The 25761-nt window shown below is 44.1% G+C and overlaps 1 protein-coding gene across 1 annotated transcript in view; it reads left to right on the forward strand.

Moving 5' to 3' along the window:
- Nucleotides 1–934: 934 nt before the first annotated feature.
- Nucleotides 935–25761, forward strand: part of LOC132097324 (uncharacterized) — a 115568-nt gene continuing 90741 nt past the window's right edge. Inside the window, exon 1 of the mRNA XM_059502950.1 lies at nucleotides 935–1112. Within this exon, the coding sequence (XP_059358933.1) occupies nucleotides 1071–1112 (42 nt within the window). The 5' untranslated portion in view covers nucleotides 935–1070. The remainder of the gene's footprint in view (nucleotides 1113–25761) is intronic.

Genomic DNA, 25761 nt, shown 5'->3' on the forward strand with positions numbered 1-25761 from the left:
TACAAAGATAACGACTTTATTCAATAATTCCTTAGTCAGCAGTCTCCTCTGTGTCTCTCCACATCAGCGTGCTGTGTGTGCTCTTCTGTGTCCTCCGCGCCACAAGGATACGCAGTGTCTACATGCATTTAGCTTTGATTTGAAATAAAACAGCATCTAGAGGCAAATATGGGTTTAAGAACGACATGGGGGCAAGTGGTTAATGACAAAATATTAATTTTGGGATGGAGTAACCCTTTAATGTCTCTGAATGGTTAAATTTGTTTTGAAAGCAAGTGACATGCCAAGAGTTCCTCAGGGGCAGGAGCTCATATGTTAAAAGGAGGGGGGGGGGGGGGGTAGGACATGTACTCTCACAGCTATAACATCAACAAAAGAATCACTAAAGCAAACTAATTTAAAACAGTTTTTTTTTTCAATTATGATGTCGAAAGCTTTGTAAAAGTCATGATAAAGAATAAGACTTGCAAATCCAGGACCAATATTAGTACAGTCGGAGCAGGCTTTTAGAAATTTTCTCTGCGTTTGTTTAATTTTTAATTAATTACTTTTTTATCTTGTGTTTTAGAAATAATACAATCAATATCACAATGAAGTTAGACACTTTAACACTGCCTTCTAGAGGAAGATATGGGTTTAAGAATGAGAAAAATCCACTTCCTTTATCAATGAATAATGTATTATTTATACAAATTAAGTACAGGGCCTTTCATGATAATAATATTAATAATAATGTAACATGATCATTCTTTAAAACATCATTTTTACATCGTGATCATTCTCGCTATGTGGCATAGTATTATAAGCAAGTTCACCATAAAAAGTGTGATAAAGTTATCTAAATGGGATTCAGTCTCTTTAAAAACACAATCATTAGGTTCATTACAGATGTAAAGAGCTCTGTGGAGGAGAAGCTGAGAGGATGTCAGACTACAGACAGCAGCGACAACAAAAATAGAAAGTGAAAGTGAAAGTATTGTTGGCAAACAAACACTCAAATGTTCGCGGAGCTCGTGCTTGTATAAACATAACACAATACTCGATAAATTGCCCGAAGAACTGCAGACAGGATGGACACGCGCACTGAGGAGCCCGTTCACGGCAGTAAGACGGTAAGACCGGTTCATTACACACTTGAACTGAGGAGCATGAAGTGTCCTCTGGTCTAGGCTTGGGGATTTACTGCATGCTCTCTGAATGGGCAAAATGGATAACGAATGCCAGAAAAGACAACTTTCAGAAACAGATCGTTAGTCAATCTTTTAGAAGTTGTGTTACTTCCACCGTTTATTAACGCATATATTCACATTTCTAAGCGCTGCGCGCGGAGAGCATCGGATCTAATACTCTTCAGTTTGCACCTTCCGGTTTTAAAGTTCGGTGAAGATGGCAAAATATTAAAAGATTTGACTTTTCCGGATCAATAAATCATGATCAAAACGTTATTGCTACACAATTGACGACCTTTCTTTCGTAATGATGTAGAAAAAGAAGCGAGTTTTCCTCAAAATAAGCTTTCCTCCTCTCTGCACAAAATACATTGATCTCAATGCGTCTGAGAGACAGTCCGAAGGGACCGTCTGCAAAGGGCGAAACACGAAAAATGTTACTGATCAAGTCCTCGATAGTAACAGTAGGGGAGAGCAGGGGCGAAAGTACCATTTTTCAGAAAAAACATCATTTTAAAAGAAAATGTTGTAGACAGAGATATATTTCTGCTGTGGCCAGTACCTCAGAAGTGTGGTCTATCAATACTATTTGGTATTTTGTAGTAATGCAGAAAGACTTCAGCATGGGCGAGGCTAGCCCCTTTTTAGGGGTGCTGAAGCACCCCTAAAAAGGAGCTCAGCACCCCTAAAACTTGGAGTGAGAAATGTTGTTATTCTAAAAGTTTTGTTCGTCTTTTACACGGTCAAATAATGTCCAAAACATACTCCGTAGTTTGTGGGTGTTAATGAGGAAAATGAAAACATCCCCGCATAGCAAATGGTGTCATCCTCTTCTCTTCTTCTACTTCTCCTCTGTACCTGCACCGCTCAGCACGACCGTCATCCAGCGCGAAACACACGCAGAGTGAGAACCCGTGATGTAGTGTTGTGATCGGTTATGATGCAACTAAGTTCCGAAACCATATCGGTGAATACTGGAGTCAGTATCCTGAATCACCATGGTGGTTCTATACATCTATAATCTATGGTACATCTATAATAAGTGTTTATTTTCGGACTATTTTAGTCCGGCGGGTCGCCGCCGCTGTGGAGTAGCACAGGACCTGGGTGACTCGTCCATAGTCATAAACGGAGAGAAATAACGCCGGTTACAATGTTCTTCCGCAAGACGCATGCAGTTCTGTTATTAACTGCTAGAGCGTGAAACAAAAACAGAAGCGCGACAAATAAACTGCGTACCTGTGTAGTGCGTACGTGTGTCTCTGTTGTTAAAGTTTATCGTTAATTTAATACTCGGGAGTCACGTAAACATGACGTCACGTGCGTCTTTTCTCGTCAGTCGTCATGGAAACATGAAGCCCTGGCGTTTTGAGTGAAAACAAACGACGTATCACTGAAAACATTCACTGTGGCTTTTTAAAAGAATTGTTATTAATTCCTAGATTTATATCTGTTATTTTTCAGTTGTGGCTGACTATCAAACTAGACAATAAAAGAAAGTTTCATGTTTTTCTTTTGCTGTATTTATTCATTCATCACACACAGGATTTAACCTGAACCGGGCTTAACTCCTGAACTCCTAGCATTACTCTCTCTCTCTCTCTCTCTCTCTCTCTCTCTCTCTCTCTCTCTCTCTCTCTCTCTCTCTCTCTCTCTCTCTCTGTGTGTGTGTGGCAGTGAGCAATGGACATACGACAATTCTTTAAAAGAAAAAAGACAGATTCAGGTGAGAGACTAGGGACAGTCCATAATGACCTCTGTCTTGTTTTTTCTTCTGCTGAAAAGAGTTAAGTTAAAGTAACAGATAATGCAAACCCGCTGCTGTTGTATCAAATTACTTATCAAGTCAATGGTCCCCTGCTTTTATTTTTTATTTATTTATTTCAAACTCACAAGCTTCTCTTGTGAAAGGAATTTGTCATTTAAAAAAGTTTCTAAGCCCAATAATAATAATAATAAAGACATTTAAAATGACTCTTGATATGAAGCTTGTTTTTTATTATTATTTATTGATGACATATTGGTTTATGAAAGTTCAGACAGGCGTGCATCCAGATATGTTAGAGATGGCCATTTGTAAATAATTTACAGAAGATGAATTACATTTTGTTGTCCAAGTACCTGTTACTTTGTTCAATGACAATAAAGTTGAATCTAATGTAACCAATCTGATGACTGTTGATACAAAAGGAGGCACATGGAGTTAACGGTCAGGAAAACCAGCTGAGTGAAGAAGGTTTTGTGTTTGTTACAGGGGGCTGTCTGTGTGAACTCTCACAATTAAGCTGTTGTTTTGAAAAGGTCTCAAAAATTTTTTGGAGTTAGTTGAATCAATGTTAAAATTATAAAGTTATTTTTCAATAGACATATTTTTTGTTTTCGTGTGAAAAGAGGGTGGGTGGAGGCATTGGGGCTCATTGGGTGCTCAGCACCCCTAAAGCTCTGACCCTAGAATCGCCCCTGGACTTCAGTATAATTTCAGACCTCGTCGGTTGGGTCAAAAGTAACACAACAATATAAGCTAGATTTGTTTCTGTTACTCTTATTTTCATTAAGTATGACTATGAACTTGTTAATATGTAACTGCAAACATATTTTGTCCTTTTAATTTTGCTAAAAAAATAATTAAATTACATTTTCATATTTTCATTTTAAATTTAAGTTTCATCACATGGCTCAAAACCCGACTGTACAAACTTAAAATATTTTTATTGGCAATTTCAATGTATATTTATAAAACATTTTTTCAACATAATGAACAATATAAAAAATGAATTACATTAGCATAATATAAATTCATTAGCATAATATTGTGATTGTATATAGACAGTATGCTAATGCATAATATAAATTCTAAACATAATGTAACAGTAGGCCTATTCATGTTTCCATCCAGTTGTTTTTATGCATAAATTCAAAATGTGCATTAAAACATCTGGAAACACTGCAAATTCATAGGTGGAGGTGTAAAAGCTAAGGTATGGCTAAAACCTAAATATAACTAAGGTAAATGCGACGCAGCAGCTGCCCAGAGAGTGATGTTCCTCTATCTCCAGAAATGTCCTCTCATAAACATCTGGATAAAACCAGACCTCTGTCTGTCTTTCTGACCCTCACTCATTCTTTTGGTAATATACAATCGAAAGAAAAGAAACTTACAGCAACACAATAAAACTAAATATAAACAAAAAATAAAAATGGAAATCCTAGGCTGTTAAAAGCAGAGAGTCTTTCAGTTCCATACCATCAAAACAGTCCAGTGTGCTGCTAGTCCCAATGTAAAAGTGTCCACCTGTCTATATACAATCCAAAGAAAGTGATAATCAAATAAAAGTAAGATGCTGGAATGGTAAATCCTTAAAAGAAACACCTCAAACCTCGATGCCTCCTATATGCTGTTTAGTTCCTATTACCTGTCATGTGATAAGACACAGAGTCAGTTAAAGACATGCACACATTAAAATGGTTTGGAGGAATAACAATATGAGACAACATAAAAAACTATTAAAACTCAAATATACACCCAATCATTATATTATATTGAGCAGATAAAACTGTCATTTGTGACAGTGTCACAACGTTTTGAAAATAAATTTGTTTAAACACTTTATGTATGCAAACTGTCAAATATCTAAGGTACACATTTCTAGTAATTGTGCAGTTAATTCTCATATTGTATTTTCAGAAAGTTTTCGAATATTTGTCCTTCCTAAATTTGTCACTACTGAAACACAGTAATACTAATTGTATTAGAAGGGTTATATTAACCTATTGAGATTTTGCTTCTAGATTGTAGATATTTATTTAGTTTATATTTATTTATATTTTACCATTTAATTACCCCCCCCCCCCCCAGGTAAATCTGTAATATTTAAGTTTTTAACAATATTTCAAGTGTAATTTATGAAATGTGTTGTATTTCTCTTTGTAAAAGACAAAAAGTTGATCAGACTGATTTCAAAGTTAAGAATACATTAGTTTGAATATATATCAAACCAAAAACTATCATATCATCTTAGTTGATAATTCAGTATACTTTATTTTTGACAAAACAAGTTTTGGTAGTGACAGCAATGCTTTGGTAGCAACCACATCACATTACAGATTTTAAACTCATACTAAAACATTACTAAAGCATACTAAAATAATAATAATAAACCAAAATAAATTGCATAACTGTACTAAAATTAGGTTTATTTCCCCCAAACTTGAGGATTATTTGTGCCTTTTTGTCACTACTGAAACAAATATGACATGTTTCGGTAGTGACAATTCTATGGGATAACCAAAAAACTAAAACAAAGATGTCACTATCTAAACTCCACTGGATGTTTTGAATGTTTAATCTCCGCAGTTCTGAGTGTGTTCAGCTCCAGGTTGCTCAACCTCCTGTCTGTAAGCAGACTCGTCACCGTCATGGATGAGACCGATGACAGTGGTGTCGTCTGCAAACCTCAGGAGCTTGAAAGAGGGGTCTTTAGAGGTGCAGTCATATCGATTGCCTTAAAACTATCAAGTAAGCTGAACTAAAAACATTAAGTAAAGACCAAAAGCAACAATCAAACTGTTGTAAAACATGTTTTATTGTCTACAGGTACAGGGTACCAAACAATATAATTAAAGCACTGCTAAATTCTAAATATTAATTTTTTTTTTTTTTTTTTTTTTTTTTTTTTTTTTTTACATAGGTTTAATACTTTTTTAAGTGTAAAAAGCACCAAAAATGTGCAATACAAGTGATCAAGGATCCTGACTGTTTGACAATCTTTGAGCTCAAACTAACAATCAACATCAGTTTTTTTTTATTTTATTTAATGACAAAAAGTTTCACAATATTACCTATTTCTAAGAGTAGAAAAACATATTCGACCAAGGTTCAACAATGTATAACTTCAATTAAAATAAATTTAAAATGTCTTTCTTCAAAAGGGACACAGTATTTCACTCAAACAATTAGACGTCAGCTTTGCCTCACCGATGTGTTACATTTGACTGGCTGCAGTCGGGGAAAAAGAAAAACACTGTAGTTAAAATATTTAATATATTTAATATTTAATATTCACAGATTCAAGCAGGATAAATGTCAATCCTGTGCCCGTGCTTATATTTTCTCTAAGCTACATGGTATTAAACCATAGTTTAGATTTGACACATTTAATAGGTCTGCAGTATTATTTATATCATATGAATTATGTGTTATATTATTCAAAATAAATTGTGGTTTACTTTGCATCGGAGCATTAAAAGTGTGTAGCCTATTTTAGTGAGCAAGGCTACTTGGATTAATATGCAAAATGTCAATATTCTCACATATTAGGCCTATATTTTAATTTATTTTAAAATTCTTTTAATAAAACGACATGCATTTTTGTTATTCTTTACCTGTCCTTTATTTTGACAGATAACTTATTGGGAAAAAGACATTTGTCTGTAAACTGATTAAGATATTCTTGCATGTTTTATGAATTATTTCCTTTATTTTAGTAAAATGTGAAGCACGTATAATTTTGTTCCCATTATTTATGCCTAAGTAGCCTAAAACAAGAAACAAATAAATGAAACCTACACAATTTAACTAAATCATTGAAACTCTAAAGAAAGGATGGATTAATAAAACATCCTCACGATTAAACTCAAGCTCTCTCATTATAATCAACAAAATGCACACAAAGTGAAAAAGAGCTTCATTATCTGACAACTTAAGTGATTTTAAAGGGAGCCTTCTTTACTTGCTTTTAGGGCTGGGCGATATGGCCTAAAAAATCCCCTACTTAAAATCAATATTCAAATGACAAAGAAATTTTTCAAAACAAGTTTTAATATAGTTCTTTATCATTCATTTACCAGTCAAATTTACAACTGAGACAAGATTATAAAAAAAGCAGTAACGTTATTAGCTAAATGCTGGAAATACCTTTATTATTATTATTATTTTTTTTTTATATATATATACTAGCCCATCATGCATCTAACTATCCGCATTAAGAGCTGTTCAGATTAAAACTGCCAGCTCCGCAGTGAGTCAGTGTCATGGACAGAGGACAGAGCAAGTGTAAAAATATTTTCTAGTCTATATTTCCATCTCATTATGCAGCTGGTTTAGGTTTTTTTTTTTTCTTATATAACATATTTGTAAATAGAGCAGTCACTGTCTGCGTCTACACCGGACGCGAGAGTTGTGCCGCTCTCCGCTGAGCTAAAAGTGTCTAAACTTGATGACATCATACTACAGAGTCAAATCATCTGAACGCAGTGTCAGTAGATTTCGTCATAAATAGAACAAGGCATCAGTTTACTGATGGGGATCGTGTCCAGTGTAGACAACATCACTGGGTGTCTTTTGTTGGATCGCGCCACTCGTGTCTGGTGTAGACCTGGCCCAAAATATTCAGTAAAAAGAACAGACAAACTCCTTGAGAACTAGCCTGTAACATCCCACTCGACTATTGCAGTCATTATAACCTTCTGATCAAGCCATAGCTAAATATGTTTAACGTGAATTCTTGTTGAATATGCAGTTATATTACGAGCTGTTAGCATGAATTGTACTTGTGATGGAGCGCTCTTGGAGCGAGTGAAAACCACAATGCTCCTCGCTCCAGTCAGAATCACACCGCTCGGCTCATACTCTGCTCGGCAGCACGTCTCTGTCTCAGACTTGCTCCTCGCTCCAGTCAGAATCACTCCGCTCGGCTCATACTCTGCTCGGCAGCACGTCTCTGTCTCAGACTCGCTCCTCGCTCCAGTCAGAATCACTCCGCTCCGCTCATACTCTGCTTGGCAGCACGTCTCTGTCTCAGACTTGCTCCTCGCTCCAGTCAGAATCACTCCGCTCGGCTCATACTCTGCTCGGCAGCACGTCTCTGTCTCAGACTTGCTCCTCGCTCCAGTCAGAATCACTCCGCTCGGCTCATACTCTGCTCGGCAGCACGTCTCTGTCTCAGACTCGCTCCTCGCTCCAGTCAGAATCACACCGCTCGGCTCATACTCTGCTCGGCAGCACGTCTCTGTCTCAGACTCACTCCTCGCTGCAGTCAGAATCACTCCGCTCCGCTCATACTCTGCTCGGCAGCACGTCTCTGTCTCAGACTCGCTCCTCGCTCCAGTCAGAATCACACCGCTCGGCTCCTACTCTGCTCGGCAGCACGTCTCTGTCTCAGACTCGCTCCTCGCTCCAGTCAGAATCACACCGCTCGGCTCCTACTCTGCTCGGCAGCACGTCTCTGTCTCAGACTCGCTCCTCGCTCCAGTCAGAATCACACCGCTCGGCTCCTACTCTGCTCGGCAGCACGTCTCTGTCTCAGACTCGCTCCTCGCTCCAGTCAGAATCACACCGCTCCGCTCATACTCTGCTCGGCAGCACGTCTCTGTCTCAGACTCGCTCCTCGCTCCAGTCAGAATCACACCGCTCGGCTCCTACTCTGCTCGGCAGCACGTTTCTGTCTCAGACTCGCTCCTCGCTCCAGTCAGAATCACACCGCTCCGCTCATACTCTGCTCGGCAGCACGTCTCTGTCTCAGACTCGCTCCTCGCTCCAGTCAGAATCACACCGCTCCGCTCATACTCTGCTCGGCAGCACGTCTCTGTGTCAGACTCGCTCCTCGCTCCAGTCAGAATCACACCGCTCCGCTCATACTCTGCTCGGCAGCACGTCTCTGTGTCAGACTCGCTCCTCGCTCCAGTCAGAATCACTCCGCTCCGCTCATACTCTGCTCGGCAGCAAGTCTCTGTCTCAGACTCGCTCCTCGCTCCAGTCAGAATCACTCCGCTCCGCTCATACTCTGCTCGGCAGCACGTCTCTGTCTCAGACTCGCTCCTCGCTCCAGTCAGAATCACACCGCTCGGCTCCTACTCTGCTCGGCAGCACGTCTCTGTCTCAGACTCACTCCTCGCTGCAGTCAGAATCACTCCGCTCCGCTCATACTCTGCTCGGCAGCACGTCTCTGTCTCAGACTCGCTCCTCGCTCCAGTCAGAATCACTCCGCTCCGCTCATACTCTGCTCGGCAGCACGTCTCTGTCTCAGACTCGCTCCTCGCTCCAGTCAGAATCACACCGCTCGGCTCCTACTCTGCTCGGCAGCACGTCTCTGTCTCAGACTCGCTACTCGCTCCAGTCAGAATCACTCCGCTCCGCTCATACTCTGCTCGGCAGCACGTCTCTGTCTCAGACTCGCTCCTCGCTCCAGTCAGAATCACACCGCTCGGCTCCTACTCTGCTCGGCAGCACGTCTCTGTCTCAGACTCGCTCCTCGCTCCAGTCAGAATCACACCGCTCCGCTCCTACTCTGCTCGGCAGCACGTCTCTGTCTCAGACTCGCTCCTCGCTCCAGTCAGAATCACACCGCTCGGCTCCTACTCTGCTCGGCAGCACGTCTCTGTCTCAGACTCGCTCCTCGCTCCAGTCAGAATCACTCCGCTCCGCTCATACTCTGCTCGGCAGCACGTCTCTGTCTCAGACTCGCTCCTCGCTCCAGTCAGAATCACTCCGCTCCGCTCATACTCTGCTCGGCAGCACGTCTCTGTCTCAGACTCGCTCCTCGCTCCAGTCAGAATCACACCGCTCCGCTCCTACTCTGCTCGGCAGCACGTCTCTGTCTCAGACTCGCTCCTCGCTCCAGTCAGAATCACACCGCTCCGCTCATACTCTGCTCGGCAGCACGTCTCTGTCTCAGACTCGCTCCTCGCTCCAGTCAGAATCACACCGCTCCGCTCATACTCTGCTCGGCAGCACGTCTCTGTCTCAGACTCGCTCCTCGCTCCAGTCAGAATCACACCGCTCCGCTCATACTCTGCTCGGCAGCACGTCTCTATCTCAGACTCGCTCCTCGCTGCAGTCAGAATCACTCCGCTCCGCTCATACTCTGCTCGGCAGCACGTCTCTATCTCAGACTCGCTCCTCACTCCAGTCAGAATCACACCGCTCCGCTCATACTCTGCTCGGCAGAACGTCTCTGTGTCAGACTCGCTCCTCGCTCCAGTCAGAATCACACCGCTCGGCTCCTACTCTGCTCGGCAGCATGTCTCTGTCTCAGACTCGCTCCTCGCTCCAGTCAGAATCACTCCGCTCCGCTCATACTCTGCTCGGCAGCACGTCTCTATCTCAGACTCGCTCCTCGCTCCAGTCAGAATCACTCTGCTCCGCTCATACTCTGCTCGGCAGCACGTCTCTGTCTCAGACTCGCTCCTCGCTCCAGTCAGAATCACACCGCTCGGCTCATACTCTGCTCGGCAGCATGTCTCTGTCTCAGACTCGCTCCTCACTCCAGTCAGAATCACTCCGCTCCGCTCATACTCTGCTCGGCAGCAAGTCTCTGTGTCAGACTCGCTCCTCGCTCCAGTCAGAATCACTCCGCTCCGCTCATACTCTGCTCGGCAGCACGTCTCTGTCTCAGACTTGCTCCTCGCTCCAGTCAGAATCACACCGCTCCGCTCATACTCTGCTCGGCAGCACGTCTATGTCTCAGACTCGCTCCTCGCTCCAGTCAGAATCACTCCGCTCCGCTCATACTCTGCTCGGCAGCACGTCTCTGTGTCAGACTCGCTCCTCACTCCAGTCAGAATCACACCGCTCCGCTCATACTCTGCTCGGCAGCACGTCTCTGTCTCAGACTCGCTCCTCGCTCCAGTCAGAATCACTCCGCTCCGCTCATACTCTGCTCGGCAGCACGTCTCTGTTTCAGACTCGCTCCTCGCTCCAGTCAGAATCACTCCGCTCCGCTCATACTCTGCTCGGCAGCACGTCTCTGTCTCAGACTCGCTCCTCGCTCCAGTCAGAATCACACCGCTCCGCTCATACTCTGCTCGGCAGCACGTCTCTGTGTCAGACTCGCTCCTCGCTCCAGTCAGAATCACACCGCTCCGCTCATACTCTGCTCGGCAGCACGTCTCTATCTCAGACTCGCTCCTCGCTGCAGTCAGGATCACACCGCTCCGCTCATACTCTGCTCGGCAGCACGTCTCTGTCTCAGACTCGCTACTCGCTCCAGTCAGAATCACACCGCTCCGCTCATACTCTGCTCGGCAGCACGTCTCTGTCTCAGACTCGCTACTCGCTCCAGTCAGAATCACACCGCTTCGCTCATACTCTGCTCGGCAGCACGTCTCTGTCTCAGACTCGCTACTCGCTCCAGTCAGAATCACACCGCTCCGCTCATACTCTGCTCGGCAGCACGTCTCTGTCTCAGACTCGCTCCTCGCTCCAGTCAGAATCACACCGCTCCGCTCATACTCTGCTCGGCAGCACGTCTCTGTCTCAGACTCGCTCCTCGTTCCAGTCAGGATCACACCGCTCCGCTCATACCCTGCTCGGCAGCACATCTCTGTCTCAGACTCGCTCCTCGCTCCAGTCAGGATCACACCGCTCCGCTCATACTCTGCTCGGCAGCACGTCTCTGTCTCAGACTCGCTACTCGCTCCAGTCAGAATCACACCGCTCCGCTCATACTCTGCTCGGCAGCACGTCTCTGTGTCAGACTCGCTCCTCGCTCCAGTCAGAATCACTCCGCTCCGCTCATACTCTGCTCGGCAGCACGTCTCTGTCTCAGACTCGCTCCTCGCTCCAGTCAGAATCACACCGCTCCGCTCATACTCTGCTCGGCAGCACGTCTATGTCTCAGACTCGCTCCTCGCTCCAGTCAGAATCACTCCGCTCCGCTCATACTCTGCTCGGCAGCACGTCTCTGTGTCAGACTCGCTCCTCACTCCAGTCAGAATCACACCGCTCCGCTCATACTCTGCTCGGCAGCACGTCTCTGTCTCAGACTCGCTCCTCGCTCCAGTCAGAATCACTCCGCTCCGCTCATACTCTGCTCGGCAGCACGTCTCTGTTTCAGACTCGCTCCTCACTCCAGTCAGAATCACTCCGCTCCGCTCATACTCTGCTCGGCAGCACGTCTCTGTCTCAGACTCGCTCCTCGCTCCAGTCAGAATCACACCGCTCCGCTCATACTCTGCTCGGCAGCACGTCTCTGTGTCAGACTCGCTCCTCGCTCCAGTCAGAATCACACCGCTCCGCTCATACTCTGCTCGGCAGCACGTCTCTATCTCAGACTCGCTCCTCGTTGCAGTCAGGATCACACCGCTCCGCTCATACTCTGCTCGGCAGCACGTCTCTGTCTCAGACTCGCTACTCGCTCCAGTCAGAATCACACCGCTCCGCTCATACTCTGCTCGGCAGCACGTCTCTGTCTCAGACTCGCTACTCGCTCCAGTCAGAATCACACCGCTTCGCTCATACTCTGCTCGGCAGCACGTCTCTGTCTCAGACTCGCTACTCGCTCCAGTCAGAATCACACCGCTCCGCTCATACTCTGCTCGGCAGCACGTCTCTGTCTCAGACTCGCTCCTCGCTCCAGTCAGAATCACACCGCTCCGCTCATACTCTGCTCGGCAGCACGTCTCTGTCTCAGACTCGCTCCTCGTTCCAGTCAGGATCACACCGCTCCGCTCATACTCTGCTCGGCAGCACATCTCTGTCTCAGACTCGCTCCTCGCTCCAGTCAGGATCACACCGCTCCGCTCATACTCTGCTCGGCAGCACGTCTCTGTCTCAGACTCGCTACTCGCTCCAGTCAGAATCACACCGCTCCGCTCATACTCTGCTCGGCAGCACGTCTCTGTCTCAGACTCGCTCCTCGCTCCAGTCAGAATCACTCCGCTCCGCTCATACTCTGCTTGGCAGAACGTCTCTGTGTCAGACTCGCTCCTCGCTGCAGTCAGAATCACTCCGCTCCGCTCATACTCTGCTCGGCAGCACGTCTCTATCTCAGACTCGCTCCTCACTCCAGTCAGAATCACACCGCTTCGCTCATACTCTGCTCGGCAGCACGTCTCTGTCTCAGACTCGCTCCTCGCTGCAGTCAGAATCACTCTGCTCCGCTCATACTCTGCTCGGCAGCACGTCTCTGTCTCAGACTCGCTCCTCGCTCCAGTCAGAATCACTCCGCTCCGCTCATACTCTGCTTGGCAGAACGTCTCTGTGTCAGACTCGCTCCTCGCTGCAGTCAGAATCACTCCGCTCCGCTCATACTCTGCTCGGCAGCACGTCTCTATCTCAGACTCGCTCCTCGCTGCAGTCAGAATCACTCTGCTCCGCTCATACTCTGCTCGGCAGCACGTCTCTGTCTCAGACTCGCTCCTCACTCCAGTCAGAATCACACCGCTCCGCTCATACTCTGCTCGGCAGCACGTCTCTGTCTCAGACTCGCTCCTCGCTCCAGTCAGAATCACTCCGCTCCGCTCATACTCTGCTCGGCAGCACGTCTCTATCTCAGACTCGCTCCTCACTCCAGTCAGAATCACACCGCTTCGCTCATACTCTGCTCGGCAGCACGTCTCTGTCTCAGACTCGCTCCTCGCTGCAGTCAGAATCACTCTGCTCCGCTCATACTCTGCTCGGCAGCACGTCTCTGTCTCAGACTCGCTCCTCGCTCCAGTCAGAATTACACCGCTCGGCTCCTACTCTGCTCGGCAGCACGTCTCTGTCTCAGACTCGCTCCTCGCTCCAGTCAGAATCACACCGCTCCGCTCATACTCTGCTCGGCAGCACGTCTCTGTCTCAGACTCGCTCCTCGCTCCAGTCAGAATCACACCGCTCGGCTCCTACTCTGCTCGGCAGCACGTCTCTGTCTCAGACTCGCTCCTCGCTCCAGTCAGAATCACACCGCTCCGCTCATACTCTGCTCGGCAGCACGTCTCTGTGTCAGACTCGCTCCTCGCTCCAGTCAGAATCACTCCGCTCCGCTCATACTCTGCTCGGCAGCACGTCTCTGTGTCAGACTCGCTCCTCGCTGCAGTCAGAATCACTCCGCTCCGCTCATACTCTGCTCGGCAGCACGTCTCTGTGTCAGACTCGCTCCTCGCTCCAGTCAGAATCACTCCGCTCCGCTCATACTCTGCTCGGCAGCACGTCTCTGTCTCAGACTCGCTCCTCGCTCCAGTCAGAATCACACCGCTCCGCTCATACTCTGCTCGGCAGCACGTCTCTGTGTCAGACTCGCTCCTCGCTCCAGTCAGAATCACACCGCTCCGCTCATACTCTGCTCGGCAGCACGTCTCTGTGTCAGACTCGCTCCTCGCTCCAGTCAGAATCACACCGCTCCGCTCATACTCTGCTCGGCAGCAAGTCTCTGTCTCAGACTCGCTCCTCGCTCCAGTCAGAATCACTCCGCTTCGCTCATACTCTGCTCGGCAGCACGTCTCTGTGTCAGACTCGCTCCAGTCAATCGATAAAGTCAATTTATCGCCCAGCCCTTCTTGCTTTCATATAATTTAAGAATTAAAAAAAAAAAATGCATTTAAATGCAGGTGTGTAAAATGTGTGCATGATTTGTGTGGCGCGTGTGATGCTGAGTGCGATGTGCAGCATTTATTCTCATTTGTTTTATATTTATTACAAATTTTGTTTGGATTCATTTTGGATAATTGCATGTAAAAAAATTATTTACGTTGTAATGCATATGCAAAATGTGAATAACTATTCATATTTAGGCATTAAACCTATAAATCTTGTTCATTTTCAATATCACTTTTACACACAAATGATAATTATCAAAAGGCATATATTTATTAAAAACAAGAGAAAAGTCAAAAACTAACATGTAAGAAGAAATGCAGAAAAGTATGGCATTAACAGCCACAGAGTTCATAAATAAAGCATTGAACATTTGTTGAATATAACTTAAGATCAAATTGGACTTCGTTCTTGTATAAAAATATATGAAAACACTATTATACAATAAATGTACAATTAGTTAGGTTCTTTACCAACTATTCTAGCATGACAGTTCACAAATAAACCACAACATTAACATTGATATTATAACATTTAACAGACGTGTTTGAGAGAATGTGAGCATGTGTATGAATGACAGAGTGTAAACTCTTCTACTAAACACAGAAAAAGCATTTAACATTGTTTTTACAAATAATTTACACTTACAGTTTGTTTCATAGTCCATGAATACAGATCATGCATCACGGTCAATTTTCATGATCTCTTCAGCATATTTGATGTAGTCATGAAGAAGCCCCATCAGCACATGTGACATATCTTCATCATCCAGGGCAGCATCCTCCTTTAAAACCACTGCTGCATCAGTTTATAGGAAAGGACGTGCTCTTCTTTGACCAGCATTCATCCCAGTCACCGGCTGCACTTCATCAGTGGCCTAGAAAGAGAAACAAATTTGAAAAAAGAAAACATTTACTTAAACTATCCATTTTCAGGTAGAGGTGTATTCACATCCGTAAGGACAGGTAAATAATCTGTGTTAAAGTTTCAACACTTTGTGAGGTTGTTTAATGTCTCTGTCAACCACAGCGCTCCAGAAGGCTATAAGGAGAGCACTAGTGTGAGGGCATGTTATATTGTTTGAATAAATATTGCTTTCAGAAAGCTACTTTACTGAAACATTAAAACAGACATGACATTCACATACCTCACAAATGTTCATGTACGTAGAGGGCTGCTCTTCAAAGGGTTAGTTCACCAAATAATATAAAGTAGTCATAATTTACTCCCCACATGTTGTACCATGACCCATACAAACTCTGCTAATTTTTAGAAAAAAAAATATATATTTAATATTCTCTTAATTTGTGTCCTCCATTGCTAGTCTTGGACACCAGTATGTTATTTTGAACATACATGTTTGCTATTATATAATTTAAGATTTATTCATATATAAATATGGAATATTTTACTACGGAATTAATTATTTCTACAATAACTCTGTATTTATGAAGCTTGAAAATACTGATTATCTAGAGTATAAATGGATTAACAAAATTATGAGAAAATTCTTACAGGTTGGAATGACATGAGGGCAAGTAAATGATTTTTTCTGTGAACTTTACCTTTAAGAGGGAAGACCAAGAATGAGTAGGCGAAGAGGGACATCACTGGTTTCAATAAAATATGAACATATGATCACACTGTTTTTGCATCAAAATGTGAAGTAAACAGGCAGGACACAACAGAAACATTAATTTTCAAAAAATATAACTCACATCAGTCTCAAAAGAATGAAGTTATCTTGTCTCTGCATTTCAACATCTACAAAAACAAACATTATTTTAGTCATAGTAAAAATAAAGATAACTTGATGGAATTCTGAAGTGTATTCGCCTTAAAACCGTCTTTCCCTCTCTTCAGTAGAACACCTCCTCCTCCTCCTCCACCTCCTCCTCCTCACACAGTCTATGACTCCTCACCGAGCGGCAACCTCCCGCTCTCTCTCGTGAGGCCAATAAGGAAGTGACTAAAACTGCAATTCATCGACTGGCCGCTTGAGGCTGGCTGCAAAAGGGAGTCAGTTCCATAGACTCCCCATGTTAAAATGCCCAACTTTACAGCAGGAAAAAACATGTTTACAGCCTGGTTCAAAAAATTATTTTGGTCTAAATAGCTAATTTTGCCCTTCATGACAACTGTGAGGGGGGTGAATTTTTTTTATAACTCATCCATTTAAATTATATTAAGACTTAAAGTTCTGCATAATTAAGGGCGTAGCCACTTGAGTGACAGGTGGATTGCCGCTGCTGACACTGCCGTCGTGCTAGGTGGTTGTGGCTTCAGCAACTAGCTCCCGCCTTTTTGCCCATTTTTGATCGTCCGGGAGAGTCGCGCGGTGACGCGCTGCCAAGATGGCGACGGCCCGCTCTACACACTTTAGGCTTCAAAAACACACTTCAGGAGACTACGGGTGACGTCACGGACACTACGTCCATGTTTTGATACAGTCTATGCTCCTCACACAAACAGCTTCTGTGTCTTTAACTCTCGGCATGAGGACAATGAAGACACAAGCTCGAAAAGTCTGAAATATTACATGCAAAACATATTTTTTTAAAATTACGACTTCAACAGCCTCAAAATAATTATGCTAGCCTTTACTACACAATGGCGTTTCCTTTAGGAGACTAACATACATTCAGTTTAACCACGACAAATAAGACAACAATTAACATGAGTGTAACCATAACCATAACCGTCTATTAACACCTCAAAAAGTGCAGATAATGTAAAATCTTATGTAAATATGACATAAGACATTCACGGACGTTATATTAAAAGTACCTCTTCCGTTCAGTAACGTTAAATGAGGCCGTTAAGAACTCTGTGTCTGAGGCGAAAACCGTGTCCGCGTTTTTTAAAAATATAACGTTAAGCTCGTTTGTTAAGCTCCGCCTTTCATACAACCGGGTAAACAGTAAACGATAACTTTACATTTTGAATCTTTACTTACCATAATGTCTTTCACTCGGTTCTCGCTTCTTTCACGCTGAGAACATGGCGGCTGCTCGCATTGGAGACGTACAATTTTAACGTGACGTGCGTGCTCTCCTTTACATCCGCGTTCCCAAACTAGCACCGCTGGGTTTAAATCGAGACCAATTTACATCCCAAAGTCCTACGCAGCGGTCTCAACCCAGCATTTGGGTTGAAGAAACAACCCAGCGTTTTTTTAGAGTGAACAGGATATTTTTAGTTCCCTTCACTTTACAACAAATCCTTTAAATTTATCAGAGCTAATAATTAAAAAAATATATAATTCTAATGGATAAATATAATGGCAGTATATAATAATATAGGCTTAGCTATAAACAAACAAAAATAATAATAATAATTTAAAGCTAAGCATAAGGTAAGATTGGGTTCTCTCACTCAGGGAGAAATCCGTTTCTATATTCGTGATGTTGTCCATTTAAAGCTTAACTATTATTCTTGAGGTAAAATAGGCTTTGTACTTCACTCGTGTTTCAGTATCGATGGAAAAAAAATCATAATGAGCAATATGCCAAAGTGAATGGCTGCTGTTTCCAATGAAAATGTGCACAAGGCACCAGCACTATCAAACAGCTGAAACAGATAATGCTCCATTTTTGGTCACATAGTAAAGGCATGATTCAAAAATGCAAATTGTTAGCAGTTTTCAAAAATCAAGAATAATAACTGAGTTAATAATAATTATTGCTAAATGCTGGACCGTTCTCTTTTTGCTCTGCATATGGAACCTGAAGTTTTTTTTAAACCAAGAATGAACCGAAATGAAAACACATTTTCCGTGTATATATATATATATATAGAGAGAGAGAGAGAGTAGTAATTTTTGATGAGTAGATTGTAGCCTAAGACTATCCTACGTTTTGAAATTAACTCACACTAAAAAAAAATAGTTTTTTAAAGATGTAACAATGTTATATCATAATTTTGTTGTTTTACTTCCTTCTTTTAACTAATTTTACAATTACTTTCAGTTCGCAATCCGTCCCTTTGCGCCACCTGGTGGTAGTTTCACGAAGGATTTTAAAATAAAATATATATTTTATAACAGTGCCTGTAAAACACATTCAAAATAACATTTCAAATATATCTGTGAATTCTCCCTCATTCATGAATATAAGGGGTAGGGAGCTAAAGCAAGTATTCTGAAAATACGAACACTTCAATGATTCTGAAAATATAGGCCAGAACAGCTTTACAAACGATTTAAACAAAAAAAGTTTTGCCCATATTTCATGAATGAGTCCCAATAAAAATAAATAAAACATAAAAAATGTTAATTGATTAAAAACTTGCCATCAAAGATCAGTGATGCCAGACTGTTTATTTCGATTAGCACAATCCAAGACAATCATACAACTGGATTAAAATAACATAACATCCTGTGCATCACTTCCATATTTAATCAAATTTTTATATGATCGATTTATTTATAATAATTGAGCAATTAAAAAATATAACAAACTTGAGCTGACTGACCTTTCCATGTGCCACTTCCGTCAGAATGACATTGCAGATCGACTCCACCTTTGTCACGGTGTCTGGTCTCTGTTTTCCTGGGTGTCCACTAGTGGTCTCACTTCCCCATAGGCACCTCACCGCAGGCACTACAATTCCCACTAAGCCTTGTCCCTTCATCACAGTAATTGCACTCCTGTTAATTGCACTCAGGTGTCTTCACTTGATAGTCATTACCCTGCCTATATTAACCGGTCTGTTTCCGTTTGTTTTCATGGAGTCCTTACTTTCGATCACCCTGTTTCCTCGCCTTCCTAGTTTCTAGTTCCTGCTCCTGTTCCTGTTTGTTTGTTTGTTTTGGATTGATTTTTGGTTTTCACCCCTGCTTGTTGGATTCTGATTTTGGATTACCCATTAAAACTACACTGCATTTGGATCTCTCATCTCCTGTGTTCCCGAACGTTACAGAAGGACTCCATCAATGTTGAGATCCAGTGGTGTGGGACTTCATACCAGTTCCCCAGCCAGTATGGTGGAGCGGAGGGCGAGATTCATCAAATTAGAGGGGAAAACAAGAGGGGATTGAGGTGGGTGGTATGGCACAAATGTTCTGGACCCTGGCGGGTGGAATGGGATATAATGATGCGGCCCTGAAAGACATTTTCAACACCGGTCTGGATGACCCGGTGCCAAGAAAGGAAATGGCGCTTTTGATTTCTGGGAATTCATTTTCTACATACAACATTGGCCTCCGTGGGATACCCCAGCCACACCTGTCTCTCCCGGTGGGATGGCCAACTCTAGACCGGGTCTACAGACAGGAGGACCGCCAGCCCAGCACCACTGCACAGTATGGCCGCAAGCCCAGCACCATAGCACAAGTTGGCCGCCGGCCCAGCGCCACTGCAGAAGATGGCCACTAGCCAAGCGCCACAGCACAATGTGGCCGCCAGCCCAGCGCCACGGTGCAAGATGGCCGCCAGCCCAGCGCCACAGCACAAGGTGGTCGCCAGCCCAGCGTCACGGCGCAAGATGGCCGCCAGCCCAGCGCCACAGCACAAGGTGGCCGCCAGCCCAGCGCCACAGCACAAGTTGGCTACCGGCCCAGCGCCACTGCACAAGATTGCCACCGGTCCAGAATAATGGCACAAGATGGCCGCCTGTCCAGCGCCTCTGCACAAGATGACAGCCACAGTTGACCCTCCAGAGTCGAGTCAGGGTCCCGTTGACCCTCCAGAGTCGAGTCAGGTTCCCGTTGACCCTCCAGAGTCAGGTCAGGTCACCGATGACACTCCAGAGTCGGGTCAGGTCACCGTTGACACTCCAGAGTCGGGTCAGGTCACCGTTGTCACTCCAGAGTCGGGTCAGGTCACCGTTGACACTCCAGAGTCGGGTCAGGTCACCGTTGACACTCCAGAGTCGGGTCAGGTCACCGTTGACACTCCAGAGTCGGGTCAGGTCACCGTTGACACTCCAGAGTCAGGTCAGGTCACCGTTGACACTCCAGAGTCAGGTCAAGTCACCGTTGACACTCCAGAGTCAGGTCAAGTCACCGTTGACACTCCAGAGTCAGGTCAAGTCACCGTTGACACTCATGAGTTAAGCACTACCACAGTTAGACCTCAGGAGTCAAGTCAAGTCACCAGTTCTTCATGGGCAAAGTCAAGTCACCGGTGTTCTTCATGGGCAAAGTCAAGTCACCATTGATCTTCATGTGCAAAGGCAAGTCACCAATGATCTTCATGGGCAAAGTCAAGTCACCAGTGTTCTTCATGGGCAAAGTCAAGTCACCGACTATCTTCATGGACAAAGGCAAGTCACCATTGATCTTCATGGGCAATGGCAAGTCATCAATGATCTTCATGGGCAAAGTCAAGTCATCAGTGTTCTTCATGGGCAAAGTCAAGTCACCGACCATCTTCATGGGCAAAGGGAAGTCACCATTGATCTTCATGAGCAAATGCAAGTCAACATTGATCTTCATGAGCAGAGTCAGGTCACCAATGATCTTCATGAGCAGAGTCAGGTCACCAATGATCTTCATGAGCAGAGTCAAGTCACCATTGATCTTGCTGAATCCAGTCTAAACACCACGGAACTACCAGAGTCTCTCCACGTCTCTGCTGAACTACCAGAGCCTCTCCACGTCTCTGCTGAACTACCAGAGCCTCTCCACGCCTCTGCTGAACTACCAGAGCCTCTCCACGTCTCTGCTGAACTACCAGAGCCTCTCCACGCCTCTGCTGAACTACCAGAGTCTCTCCACATCTCTGCTGAACTACCAGAGCCTCTCCACGTCTCTGCTGAACTACCAGAGCCTCTCCACGCCTCTGCTGAACTACCAGAGCCTCTCCACGTCTCTGCTGAACTACCAGAGCCTCTCCACGTCTCTGCTGAACTACCAGAGTCTCTCCACGTCTTGGCTGAACTACCAGAGCCTCTCCACATCTCTGCTGAACTACCAGAGCCTCTCCACGTCTCTGCTGAACTACCAGAGTCTCTCCACGTCTCTGCTGAACTACCAGAGCCTCTCCTTGTCTCTGCGGAACTTCCAGAGCCTCATCACGCCAAACTCTCTGAGCGCTCGACTGATCCTGTCCTGGCCACGGAGGCCACCCTTAACTTGTTCATGTTCTCTGTTTCAGACTTGCCTAACCAGACTTGCTCTCCTGTGTCATTGATCCCACTGTGGTGGTCTTCTGCGCCGCCCTGGTGGGTTTCTGTCTAGACCGCACGGTTGTGGAGGTCTTCTACGCCACCCTGGTGGGTTTCTGTCTAGACCGCACGGTCGTGGAGGTCTTCTGCGCCGCCCTGGTGGGCTTCTGTCTCGACCGCACGGATGTGGTGGTCTTCTGCGCCGCCCTGGTGGGCTTCTGTCTCGACCGCACGGATGTGGTGGTCTTCTGCGCCGCCCTGGTGGGTTTCTGTCTCGACCGCATGGCTCCAATTCCACCTTGCTCCACCCTGGATTCCTGCCATGTCGGTTCGGCCCTGGGCCACTGAACTTTCTGTTCTCTCCTGGACTTGTGTTTTGTTGTTGTTTTGTTTTAGTTTTTTGTTTTCTCTCTGTTTCCCTCTATGGAACTGGCCCTCCGTCCCTCCGCCTGGTCCTCCGCCGGTCCACCTCCCTCCTGGTCTCTGTGTCCCTTGGTCTGTTCTTGTGTTCGGATGGAGCATCTGGTAGCTGCTTCGTGGAGGAGGGGGTAATGTCATGGTGTCTGGTCTCTGTTTCCCTGGGTGTCTACTAGTGGTCTCACTTCCCCATAGGCACCTCACCGCAGGCACTACAATTCCCACTAAGCCTTGTCCCTTCATCACAGTAATTGCACTCCTGTTAATTGCACTCAGGTGTCTTCACTTGATAGTCATTACCCTGCCTATATTAACCGGTCTGTTTCCGTTTGTTTTCATGGAGTCCTTACTTTCCATCACCCTGTTTCCTCGCGTTCCTAGTTTCTAGTTCCTGTTCCTGTTTGTTTGTTTGGATTGATTTTTGGTTTTGACCCCTGCCTGTTGGATTCTGATTTTGGATTACCCATTACAGTTTTTCTCAATTGCTTTGGCACATTTTTCGAAACAGTCTTAACATTCTCTAAACTGTGAGTGCAAATGTCACAACTGTTTGCAGGAACTTCAAAACTTTATAGCATGTCTGCAAAATGTAGTGTCTCACCCAAAACATTTAATTCATGCTTCAAAACCTAGTTATTGTGTCAATAATTTGGCCAAGGCCACCAAAATCTAAAGTATTTTTGTCATTGTGTGACCCACACTGGTAAAAAAATGTTTATTTGTTTTTTCACCACAACAGTCAACCATGAAAATTAAGGGTTTAAACAAAATTTCATATTTGTTGAGAAAAGTCAATAGTATGTAGAAGAAAAAAAAGTCTATGAACATTTGTATTTTTACAGTGTTTATTTTTGTACTTCATGTGTATATACACAATACAAGTGTATTTACTGTACATGTAAAGTAACTGACAAGAGTAACAAGATTTCACTTTACATTTCATATTTGTGTATTACCACAAATACACAAACAACAAATAACATTCATGGAAAAAAACAAACAAATTATTCTTGGTGGACATCTTGTCACTCACGTTGGTCAGGCCAAAGATTTTCATCAACATCACATCTGATGTTTTCCATTGCCACACACCGTGGAAAAAATCTCCTTGAATGCAGCACCCATCCCCTGCAATGGTCAGCTGTGATGTCCTCACATGCAGCATTCATGGCATCCAACAAAGACATCTGATTGATTTTGTGGTCTATGATCATACACTTTCCACCTCCATGCTGAAAAAAACTCTTCTATTGGATTTAGGAATGGAGAGTATGGTGGAAGGAATTCCACTGTTATCCTTTCATGTGCAGCAAACCAGTCCCTAACACTGTTGGTTCGGTGGAAGCTGACATTATCCCAGACAACAACATAATTAGGCAAATGTGGTCTAACTAAACCTCTTTCTTGTTTTGGAATCAGGTCTCTGTAAAGTGCATTTAGGAAGGCCAGGAGAAGTTGGGTATTATAGGGCCCAATGTGTGGAATATGTGTGCTCACACCGTTCTCTGAAATGGCAGCACACATTGTAATATTGGCCCCACGTTGGCCTGGTGTGTCAATTGTGGCTCGGTGTCCAATGGGATTGCGACCATGTCTCCGGCCTTTGGACAGATTAAACCCAGCCTCGTCCACAAAAACAAGAATGTGGGTCGTTTCATGTACTTCTAACTCCATGATTCTCTATAAAGAAACACAGAAAAAAATGTAACAGTAAAAGTATTTTCTTATGGGTTTCTGAAACTTACAGTAAAGTAATACAGGCATCTTATAAAAACAGGAAAACTCACTAAGTGCACACCAATGGTTTACCTGGACATACTGGTACTGCAACGCCTTGACTCTGTCACTGTTCCTCTCAAATGGCACCTTATAGAGCTGTTTCATAGTCATCTGATGCCTTTTTAAAACTCTGTCTATGGTGGAAATGCTGACAGAATTTATATTTGCAAAGACATTTTTGTCATTTATGATTGCACTTTGGATCTCTCTTAGCCTGATGGAATTGTTGGATATGACCATGTTGCAAATTTCTTGTTCTTGCAGTTGGTTAAATACTGCTGCTCTGCCACCAGCGCGAGGTTGTCGTGCAGTTCTATAGAATAAACAAATAGAGTTGCATTTACCTTTACAATATTGTTGTTTATACTGTAAAAATACTTTACAATGTCAATGTCAATGTCACCTTTATTTATATAGCGCTTTAAACAAAATACATTGCGTCAAAGCAACTGAACAACATTCATTAGGAAAACAGTGTCAATAATGCAAAAATGATAGTTAAAGGCAGTTCATCATTGGATTCAGTTATGTCATCTCTGTTCAGTTAAATAGTGTCTGTGCATTTATTTGCAATCAAGTCAACGATATCGCTGTAGATGAAGTGTCCCCAACTAAGCAAGCCAGAGGCGACAGCGGCAAGGAACCGAAACTCCATCGGTGACAGAATGGAGAAAAAAACCTTGGGAGAAACCAGGCTCAGTTGGGGGGCCAGTTCTCCTCTGACCAGACGAAACCAGTAGTTCAATTCCAGGCTGCAGCAAAGTCAGATTGTGCAGAAGAATCATCTGTTTCCTGTGGTCTTGTCCTGGTGCTCCTCTGAGACAAGGTCTTTACAGGGGATCTGTATCTGGGGCTCTAGTTGTCCTGGTCTCCGCTGTCTTTCAGGGATGTAGAGGACCTTTCTAGGTGCTGATCCACCATCTGGTCTGGATACGTACTGGATCCAGGTGACTGCAGTGACCCTCTGATCTGGACACAGACTGGATCTGGTGGCTACGGTGACCTCAGAATAAGAGAGAAACAGACAAATATTAGCGTAGATGCCATTCTTCTAATGATGTAGCAAGTACATCGGGTGTTATGGGAAGTGTTCCCTGTTCCGGTTTACCTAATTAATGCAGCCTAAAAATCCTTTAACGGATTTAGATATTAAAAGCATATTAGTATGTTATGTGTAAGCCAGGTTAAAGAGATGGGTCTTTAATCTAGATTTAAACTGCAAGAGTGTGTCTGCCTCCCGAACAATGTTAGGTAGGTTATTCCAGAGTTTAGGCGCCAAATAGGAAAAGGATCTGCCGCCCGCAGTTGATTTTGATATTCTTTAATATTTTAAAATCTATACGATGTTTGACAGGGAGCCAGTGCAGTGTTGACAGGACCGCGTTAATATGGTCATACTTCCTGGTAAGAACTTTTGCTGCTGCATTTTGGACTAGCTGTAGTTTGTTTACTAAGCGTGCAGAACAACCACCCAATAAAGCATTATAATAATCTAACCTTGAGGTCATAAATGCATGGATTAACATTTCTGCAATTGACATTGAGAGCATAGGCCGTAATTTATATATATTTTTGAGATGGAAAAATGCAGTTTTACAAATACTAGAAATGTGGCTATCTAAGAAAAGATTGCGATCAAACAGCACACCTAGGTTCCTAACTGATGACGAAGAATTGACAGAGCAGCCATCAAGTCTTAGACAGTGTTCTAGGTTATTACATGCAGAGTTTTTAGGTCATATAATTAACACCTCTGTTTTTTCAGAATTTAGCAGTAAGAAATTACTCGTCATCCAGTTTTTCTTATCGACTATGCATTCCATTAGTTTTTCAAATTGGTGTGTTTCACCGGGGCACGAAGAAATATAGAGCTGAGTATCATCAGCATAACAGTGAAAGCTAACACCATGTTTCCTGATGATATCTCCCAAGGGTAACATATAGAGCATGAAGAGTAGCGGCCCTAGTACTGAGCCTTGAGGTACTCCATACTGCACT

This window comes from Carassius carassius, chromosome 21 (assembly GCF_963082965.1).
Source record: "Carassius carassius chromosome 21, fCarCar2.1, whole genome shotgun sequence".
Lineage (NCBI taxonomy): Eukaryota > Metazoa > Chordata > Actinopteri > Cypriniformes > Cyprinidae > Carassius > Carassius carassius.